The sequence below is a fragment of the Portunus trituberculatus genome, chromosome 9 (genome assembly GCF_017591435.1).
Source record: "Portunus trituberculatus isolate SZX2019 chromosome 9, ASM1759143v1, whole genome shotgun sequence".
In the NCBI taxonomy this organism is placed as follows: Eukaryota; Metazoa; Arthropoda; class Malacostraca; order Decapoda; family Portunidae; genus Portunus; species Portunus trituberculatus.
In genome coordinates this window covers 10,976,915-10,986,914 of record NC_059263.1, presented here as the reverse complement: position 1 = coordinate 10,986,914, position 10,000 = coordinate 10,976,915, and the positions used below count along the sequence as shown (strand labels likewise).

Genomic DNA, 10,000 nt, shown 5'->3' with positions numbered 1-10,000 from the left:
AGTTGGTTGTGACCTCGCTCAACCTCTTCCTTTGTGTCTCACAACTTAAGGGGCAGTCGCAGCCTGACCTCTAAAGACTGGTCTCTTTCACACAAAACTACATGCACTTTCTACACATACACATACACACATACACACACACACACACACACACACACACACACACACCGCGTAGTGTAGTGGTTAGCACGCTCGACTCACAATCGAGAGGGCCGGGTTCGAGTCCCGGTAAGCGGCAAGGCAAATGGGCAAGCCTCTTAATGTGTGGCCCCTGTTCACCTAGCAGTAAATAGGTACGGGATGTAACTCGAGGGGTTGTGGCCTCGCTTTCCCGGTGTGTGTTGTGTTGATGTGGTCTCAGTCCTACCCGAAGATCGGTCTATGAGCTATGAGCTCGCTCCGTAATGGGGAAGACTGGCTGGGTGACCAGTGGGCGATCGAGGTGAATTACACACACACACACACACACACACACACACACACACACACACACACACACACACTTCACAAAAACTTTAAAAATGGCGACTCCAACACTAGCCTAGCAATCTCTTCTGTGTATATAAGACCATAAATATCCCAATGTAGAACTGCTTTCTCGGTATCAACCATAAATGCCTTGACACCCTCCTCAACTTTATCTTCATTAACTTCTGCAACATTCACGGTCTTAAATCTAACTTTCAATCTGTAGAACACCGCCTCTTCTCTGCTAAGCTTCATTTTCTTTTCCTCACCAAAACATTGCCTACATTCGGCCTGTTCCCAAGTAAAAGTGACCGTTCTAATCTCTCAAACCACCTTCCTATAGCTTTAACCTCTTGCTTTTCTAAAGTTTTTGAATCTATCTTCAATAGGATGTTTTATTGGAGGAGGCAGTAGACACCTGCCAAAACGATAATTACTTCCAGGGAGGTCTAATGGCACTGGTCCAGAGTTTTTTTTTTTTTTTTTTTTTTACGTAGGGAAGAGGGCCAGCCAAGGGCAAAAAAAAGAAAGTTAGAAAAAAGCCCACTTGAGCGCTGGCTCTCCAAAGAGTACAAAAAGTGCCAAAACCGTCAGCCAGAACTTGTCATTAAAGCCAGCTGTGACCTCGCTGAACGTTTCCCTTTGTCTCACAACACAAGGGGGCAGTCACAGCCTGCTCTCTAAACACAACTCTCTTCCTTCACACAACACTGCATGCATCTACCTATTCATACATTCCTCACGCAGAATATGAAAAAGCAGATAAAAAAAAAAAAAAAAAACAACAACAAAAGTTAATGACACCTATCATCATCATCATGGGACTCTTTTTTTAATTATCCATTGCACTTGTTTGGGGACCGGCACCTCAGTGGGCCTTTTTTTTCTAACACCAGTTTTTGTTGCCCTTGGCCGTTTCTCCCTCTTGCATAAAGAAAAGAAAGGAAGATTCTTAAGCATCTGTCACTTCACACTGTTCTATTTGGTCGCCAGTGTGGCTTCCGTCAATGTCGCTCTACTGGTGATCTGTCTTTCCTTACTGAGTCTTGGCCATCCTCTTTTAGAGATTTTGGTAAAACGTTTGTTGTTGCCTTAGATATCAAAAGCTTTTGATAAAGTCTGGCACATAGCTTTGATCTCCAAAATACCCTCCCACGGCTTTTATCCTTCTCTCTGCAATTTCATCTCAAGTTTTTTCTCCGATAGTTCTACTGCTGCTGTGATAGACGGCCGCTATTCGTCTCCTAAATCTATTAACAGTACATAGTATTCCTCAAGGTTTTGTCCTGTCACCCCTTCTCTCTTCTTATCATCCATCAATGATCTAGACCAAACTTCTTGCCTTATCCAGTCCTACGCTGACGATAACACCCTACACTTTTCCACGTCTTTTGTAGACGACCAAGCGTTCAGGAAGTAAACAGATCTCGCATCTAAGATTTGTGATTGGACAGAGAAAACTTAGAAGCGTTCAATGCCTCAAAAACTCAATCATTTCATATATCAACTCTACACAACCTCCCAAATAACTATTCCCTCTTCAGTGACGGTCATCTATCTCTCTCTTTTATAAAGAATATTATCAGTTTGTCCTTTACTCATAGTCTTAATTAGAATCTTCACATCTCATCTCTTTTTAAAAGTTTCTTTGGAGTTTCGTGTTCTGAGGTGTCTCTGCCAGCTTTTAACACCTCCCGCAGCCTCTCTGCGCAAGAATTTCTTGTTCATCTAACCCTTATTCTGCCCATCTCTCTAATGCAAGAGTTAACCAGTAGGTACTATCAATCATTCATAGCTTTCTCTGGTTTCTATCGCTACTCCAGATGCTTATTCTTTACAAGGGCTTTATTCGACCCTATATGGAGTACTCTTTGCATGTTTGGGGGGGTTCTACTCACACAGTTTTAAAAGATATGGTGGAATCAAAAGCTTTTCGTCTCATCAACTCCCCTCCTCTGACTGAATGTCTTCAGCTTCTTTCTCGCCGCCGGAATGTTGCATCTCTTTCTATCTTTTATCGCTATTTCATGCTAACTGTTCTACTGATCTTGCTAACTGTATGCCTCCCTTCCTCCTGCGGCATCGCTGCACAAGTTTTTTTTCTTTCCTCGCATCCCTATTCTCTCCAACTCTCTAATGTAAGAGTTAACCAGTACTCTCAATCATTCATACCTTTCACTGGTAGACTCTGGAACTCCCTACCTGCTTCTTTTAAAAGGGAGGTATCAAGACATTTGCTCCCTTATTTTGGCTAACCCTTCTTATCTTTTAGAGAATCACCACTCAAGTGGGCCTTATTCTTTTAACACTGTGTTGCCCTTGGGTGGCCTTCTCTCCTACATGAAAAAAAACTCTGGAAATTCCTGCCTGCTTCTGTATTTCCATTTTGTGATGATGACCTCATTTAAGAGAGAGGCTTCTAGATATTTATCCTTTCTTTTTAGCTAACTCTCCCTGATTTGCAAGGGGACTGGCAACTAAATGGGCTTTTTTTTTCTTTTTGCTGCCCTTGGCGAGCTTTCTCCTCCTATATAATAAAAGTAGAAACAGACCACGTCTTTCAAAAAATCTCGACTTATGATGAACATATTGTTATGAATGAATAGAAATTTAATACAAAAATATTTGCGCTCCCATAACTGATAATATGATTGTATATCTCAGCTCTCTTCATTTTTCCTTATACTCGTATATTGTTGCTAAACATCAATGATTTAGTTTATGGCAATAATAGATAAGAATGTTATTGAATTTTAGATCTAACCTAAGACAAACCAGGTTAAGATGCAGTTGCCCTGCACATAGATAATTACGAAGCTTTAAAGAATATTAAATAAATCAATGGATGAGTATGACAGGTGGAGAAGGTAAGTATGCTTCCTACAGGTAATACATCGTGTAGGGCTGACCACTTACTGCACCTCTCCTTGCTTGGTTTTGCTCCTAACTTATCTATTCCTCACTTGGAAATTGCACACTTCACGAAAATGAGTGAAAGAAAGCGTTTTACCGAGCGAAAGATATCTCCGTATTCAGAAACGCTTTGCTCTCTCACCACGACTGTTTTCCGAGACCACAGAGATGATAAGCGGGGTTTTCAAGAGTGTTTCTCCAGTTAATAATGAAAAAATCTTGTCATTCTGCCTCTAGAACCGTAAATAACACCTTAAAAACTTGTGAACATTTAAATAAAGCCTTTTGGAATAGTTGTGGTGAAGAGCAGAAGTGATTGGGAACATGAGCCATAAGTTCCGAGTGATGCATTCTTGTTACTAAATACTTATATAACTTCTTCCTAAATATGTCAGTCAAAGTAGGATGAAGGGAATGACCGCTTCTCATGATCAGCGTTGCCAGCACAACTCATCACAAAATACCTGCTGCTGTGACACACGAAACACGCAAAGATGAAAAAAAAAAAAAAAAAGTACGAAAGGAAAAAACACTATTGTTGTAGAAACTCACACCCACACCTCCCAACACATCCAAACCCACCTAGCCACTCACCCACCCACACACACACGCCCGGTAGCTCAGTGGTTAGAGCGCTGGCTTCACAAGCCAGAGGACCGGGTTTCGATTCCCTGGCCGGGTGGAGATATTTGGGTGTGTCTCCTTTCACGTGTAGCCCCTGTTCACCTAGCAGTGAGTAGGTATGGGATGTAAATCGAGGAGTTGTGACCTTGTTGTCCCGGTGTGTGGTGTGTGCCTGGTCTCAGGCCTATCCAAAGATCGGAAATAATGAGCTCTGAGCTCGTTCCGTAGGGTAACGTCTGGCTGTCTCGTCAGAGACTGCAGCAGATCAAACAGTGAAACACACACACACCAGCTCTCTCTCTCTCTCTCTCACACACACACACACACACCAACTCTATCTCTCTCACAAAACACACACACACACACACACACCGCGTAGTGTAGTGGTTAGCACGCTCGACTCACAATCGAGAGGGCCGGGTTCGAGTCACGGGGCGGCGAGGCAAAAGGGCAATGACCAGCAAGCGAACTGGCAATTATGATATTTTTTTCAACTATTTATTTTTCGTTTGCCCCTGGCCAGTTTCTCTTCTCATATAAACACACACACACACACACACACACACACACACACACACACACACATACACACACACACAGTCACTACAGTCACGTGCACTTCATGAAAGCCTCAACTAATTTCTTTCCACCAGAACATGTTCTTTGAAGCAGTGTGGACTGATTTTCACTTTAATTAATGTCATATTTTCTTTACTGCAGACGAATTAGCAATGGCAGCGTTTGTTGCACGACAGGAAGACGCAAAAGAAGAGCTACGCCGCAGTTTGGAAGCAGCTTTAAAGATGCTAAACGAGAAGAAGGAAGAAGCACTTGATGAGATTACCGAGAAGAAAATACAATCCGAAACAGATCTGGCTTCCTTCAAAAACTCAGCACTTGAAGAGATGACGGGGGCAAAACAACACATAACATATGAGTTGAAGGCAGCGAGGGAAGTAGCACCAGGCAGCTCAGAAGGTGGGTGTGTAGCAGCGGTTAGTCAACCCTGCACGGTGTACATATACAGTGTATCCCAGTGTTGAGTTTTGAACATTAATTACACTATGAACTAATAAGAGAACGCACACACGCACGCAAGCGTGCGCGCACACGCACACACGCACGCGCGCGCACACACACACACACACACGAGTGTGCATACTTTTCAAGTAAGATTGGATAAGTGTAGATATGGAGACGGGGCCACACGAGCATACAGCCTAGGCCCTGTAAAACTACAACTAGGTAAAACTAGGTAAATACACACATACACACACATTTACAAGAAGTAAAGTGGTCAGCATGCTCGGTTCACAAAACAAGTGTGTGTGTGTGTGTGTGTGTGTGTGTGTGTGTGTGTGTGTGTGTGTGTGTGTGTGTGTGTGTGTGTGTGTGTGTGTATGCTGGGCGCAACTCTGTTTTTTCAAGGTGAGACTTTGATTTTACTTCCGGATCGGGTGCGACTGCGACTTTGCGGTTCTATTTTTGCTCGCTCAAGTGCGAGATTTGACTTTGCGATTTTTCCCAGTGCGATTCCGTTTAAGTACAAAGTAAGCTTTAGCAAAATTGTCGCGCCCGAGCTGCTGCACAACGTTGCACAGTTTCGGTGGCTACTGCTTATAAAACTCTGGGGACATTTTCTGCTTTCATTTAACAAAAGTAATATCTGTACACAAGATGTTCGATACGTCGCTGGCAAATATACAAGCACCACTTCTTTTCGTCATGTTTTCCGCTATAAATCATTACAATTGCCTCTTATAACTATTAACCATACGTAAGAATCACTTCAACTTCGCAAACGAATACAACAACGCAACTCAACGCTGAAAATAATTGTCCCATGGGCAATAATTCCAACTTTCTCTTTACATATAAATATTCTCATGTCATAATTACTTCATCGTTTCCCTGTAACAAATTTTAGCTCACCGTCCTCCACTATCCTCATAACGTTATTACAATATCCGAACACTCTACTTTATTTACCAATGAATCTCAAATGCAGTAATTACAACTTCCTCTCGTCATATCTATGCTATGTAATGTACAATATCCAATCGATGTAACTTATTCATCAATAAATCTCAAATAAATGATTATAACTTCCTGTTCCTTTATGTGTCACTAGATCACTTCAACGTCGCACGCTGTATCAGTACAAGGCAATTACAATATCCAAACAACGCAGCCACAATATGTAACTTACCCATCAAGGCTTATCTTATGCAACACACGTGTGGATATGTACCCCATTCAGACTCTACCCATAATAACCAATATATATATATATATATATATATATATATATATATATATATATATATATATATATATATATATATATATATATATATTTTTTTTTTTTTTATGAAAGGAAGAGAACCAGCCAGGGGGAAAAAACAGAAAAGATAAAAAAAAAAGGCCCACTTGAGTGCTGGCTCGCTACAAAGAAAAAAAACGTCTGCCTCGATACCTTCCTCTTAAAAGAAGACAAGTCGTAGGAAGTCGGAAATACAGATGCAGGGAGGGAGTTCCAGAGTTTACCAGTGAAAGGTATGAATGATTGAGAGTACTGGTTAACTCTTGCGTTAGAGTTTGGACAGAATAGGGATGAGAGGAAGAAGAAAGCCTTGTGCAGCGATTCAGTGTGGAAGAGCGAGACAGTTGAGTGTCATTGAAGAAGAGGGGACAGTTGTCTGGAAGGTTGTGTTGAGTTGATAGATGGAGGAATTGAGTTTTTGAGGCATTGAAAACTACTAGATTTTCTCTGCCCCAATCGGAAATCTTAGAAAGATCAGAAGTCAGGCGTTCTGTGGCGTCCCTGCGTGATCTGTTGACTTCCTGAAGGGTTGGTCGTCTCTGAAAGGACGTGGAAAGATGTAGGGTGGTATCATCAGCGTAGGAGTGGATAGGGCAAGAAGTTTGGTTAAGATGGTCATTAATGAATAATAGAAAGAGAGTGGGTGTCAGAACAGAACCCTGAGGAACACCACTATTAATAGATTTAGGAGAACAGTGGCTATCTACCACAGCAGCAATAGAGCGGTCGGAAAGGAAACTTGAGATAAAGTTCCAGAGAGAAGGATAGAAGACGTAGGAGGGCAGTTTTGAAATCAAAGCTTTATGCCAGACTCTATCAAAAGCTATTGATTTGTCTAACGCTACAGCAAAAGTTTCACCGAAATCTCTAAAAGAGGATGACCAAGACTCAGGAAACAGGAAAGCCAGATCACCAGTAGAGCGACCTTGACGGAAGCCATACTGGCGATCAGACAGAAGATTGTGAAGTGAAAGATATTTGAGAATCTTCCTATTCAGGATAGATTAAATAATTTTAGGCAAACAAGAGATAGAACGGTCACCCTTTTTAGGAACAGGCTTAATGTAAGCAAACTTCCAGCAGGAAGGAAAGGTAGACGTCGATAGACAAAGTTGAAAGAGTTTGGCTAGGCAAGGTGCAAGCACGGAAGCACAGTTTTTGAGAACAATAGAAGGAACCCCATCAGGTTCGAGGGTTTAGGCCAGCGAGGGCATGGAAAACACCATTACGAAGAATTTTAATTGTAGACATGAAATAGTCAGAGGGAGGAGGAGAGGAGGACAAGCCCAGAATCATCCAAGGTGGAGTTTTTAGCAAAGGTTTGAGAGAAGAGTTCAGCTTTAGAGATAGATGAGATGGTAGTGGTGCCATAAGGATGAAATAAAGGAGGAAAGATGAAGAAGTGAAGTTATTTGAGATGTTTTTGGCTAGATGCCAGAAGTCACGAGGGAGTTTGAGTTTGAAAGATTTTGACATTTTCTATTTATGAAAGAGTGTTTGGCAAGTTGAAGAACAGACTTGGCATGATTCTGGGCAGAGATATAGAGTGTGTGAGATTCAGGAGATGGAACTCTCAAGTACCTTTTGTGGGCAATCTCTCTATCATGTATAGCACGAGAACAGGCCGAGTTAAAGCAAGGTTTGAAAGGTTTAGGTTGAGAAAAAAGAATGAGGAATGTACGCCTCCATGCCAGATACTATCACCTCTGTTATGCGTTCAGCACAAAGAGATGGGTCTCTGACACGGAAGTAGTAATCATTCCATAGAAAATCAGCATAATACCTCCTCAGGTCTTCCCAGCTGGCAGAGGCAAAATGCCAGCGGCACCTCCGCTTTGGAGGATCCTGAGGAGGGATTGGAAAAATAGGACAAGATGCAGAAATGAGATTGTGATCGGAGGAGCCCAACGGAGATGAAAGGGTGACAGCATAAGCAGAAAGATTAGAGGTGAAGAAGAGATCAAGAATGTTGGGCGTGTCTTCAAGACGATCAGGAATACGAGTAGGGCGTTGCACCAGTTGCTCTAGGTTATGGAGGTCATATATTATGCATCGGCGTCATATTGATCCAGTCACTACACACATAAAATACATTTATCTCAAAGACTGCATTGCATCTCATAAGTTCCAATTACGGTACTTTTATATTATGAGTTACGCCCATCTCGTTACCTTTATCCCCTCCCCCCACTCCCTGGCCTCCGTCCAGGCCGCTCAGGAACTCTGCTCTCTTTCCTTCTCTGATTCCTCTCTCGCCTCTTTCTGCCCCCTTTCCTCCTCACCCCCTGACACGCCCACTTTTGTTACGGACCATTAAAAGACTTTAGGGGGGCGTGTCTTGACCTCCACGTGTAGACAGACGGTGACAACGACATGTAAGGCACAACAACAACACGACTAGTTGCTTGTCTTGTCCCAGGATGTTTACCCGAGACACCTGGCCTGGCTCATTAAGGTCACATTCCCTTAGTATTTGACCCTCTCTGAACCAGACCCTGCAGCCACCCGGTGACCTGGCCCGTTATCTTTCCTTCATCTTTCTTCTCTTCTATTCTTTCTGTCGCCTTTCTTCTTTTCTTCTATTTTCTTCTATTCTTATATTTGACCATAATGAAGGTATACCACATATATTTGATCGTAACGTAACTATCCCATACAATAAGACAAACATGCATTTATAAGGCAGGAAAATATATTTACTATTTTCTTTTACTTTTCTTTATTAAAACAGCCTGAAGTAAAATCTACTGGTCATCCTCCTCCTGCCTCTCCATGTCCTGGCTCATCGTCTCCTCCAGCTGCGGCAATGCATTAGAAAAAAAAGACCTTCTTTGTTCCTGTGTGTGTTTCACTGTTTGATCTGCTGCAGTCTCTGACGAGACAGCCAGACGTTACCCTACGGAACGAGCTCAGAGCTCATTATTTCCGATCTTCGGATAGGCCTGAGACCAGGCACACACCACACACCGGGACAACAAGGTCACAACTCCTCGATTTACATCCCGTACCTACTCACTGCTAGGTGAACAGGGGCTACACGTGAAAGGAGACACACCCAAATATCTCCACCCGGCCGGTGTGTGTGTGTGTGTGTGTGTGCGTGCGTTCATTATATCATTTCTTTACAGATACAAAAGAGACGAAGATCTTCCAGAAATATACAGAATCCCTTCCGCACAAGCAGGCCATGGAAGCTTGTTTGCAGAAAGGAGGCCGCATTGCTGTTCCTCTGGTAAATATTTCAGCGACTTCGTAACATGGACACACACACTCACCCACGAGAGAGAGAGAGAGAGAGAGAGAGAGAGAGAGAGAGAGAGAGAGAGAGAGAGAGAGAGAGAGAGAGAGAGAGAGAGAGAGAATGTTATGTAGGTAAGAAAGGTGAATGGAATATAGCGTTGGTGATACACAGCATCGATCGACTTTGTCTCGTACCGTCAGAGTAATTAGTTGCTATGCTTCTTGCCGTGCATCATCAATACCATAATAACAAAAATGAACTATGAAAGTCACACATCACCCACCACTACTAAGAGTACACTTAAAGCATAACCACGACCGTCAAATAACACCACTACATGAGGTGGAGAGGTGTTACCACAACACCCCGCCACCGCAACACTCCCATGTAGTGAATGGAACACCAATGAGAGTTTCTCTGGCAGAATCCAG

The 10,000-nt window shown here is 42.7% G+C and overlaps 1 protein-coding gene across 1 annotated transcript in view; it reads left to right on the top strand.

Moving 5' to 3' along the window:
* Positions 1-10,000, top strand: part of LOC123501389 (tetranectin-like) — a 12,187-nt gene that overhangs the window by 1,021 nt on the left and 1,166 nt on the right. Inside the window, exons 2-4 of the mRNA XM_045250211.1 lie at positions 4,726-4,983; positions 9,457-9,560; positions 9,994-10,000. The exon at positions 9,994-10,000 is cut by the window's right edge and continues 126 nt beyond it. Of these exons, the coding sequence (XP_045106146.1) occupies positions 4,726-4,983; positions 9,457-9,560; positions 9,994-10,000 (369 nt within the window). The remainder of the gene's footprint in view (positions 1-4,725; positions 4,984-9,456; positions 9,561-9,993) is intronic.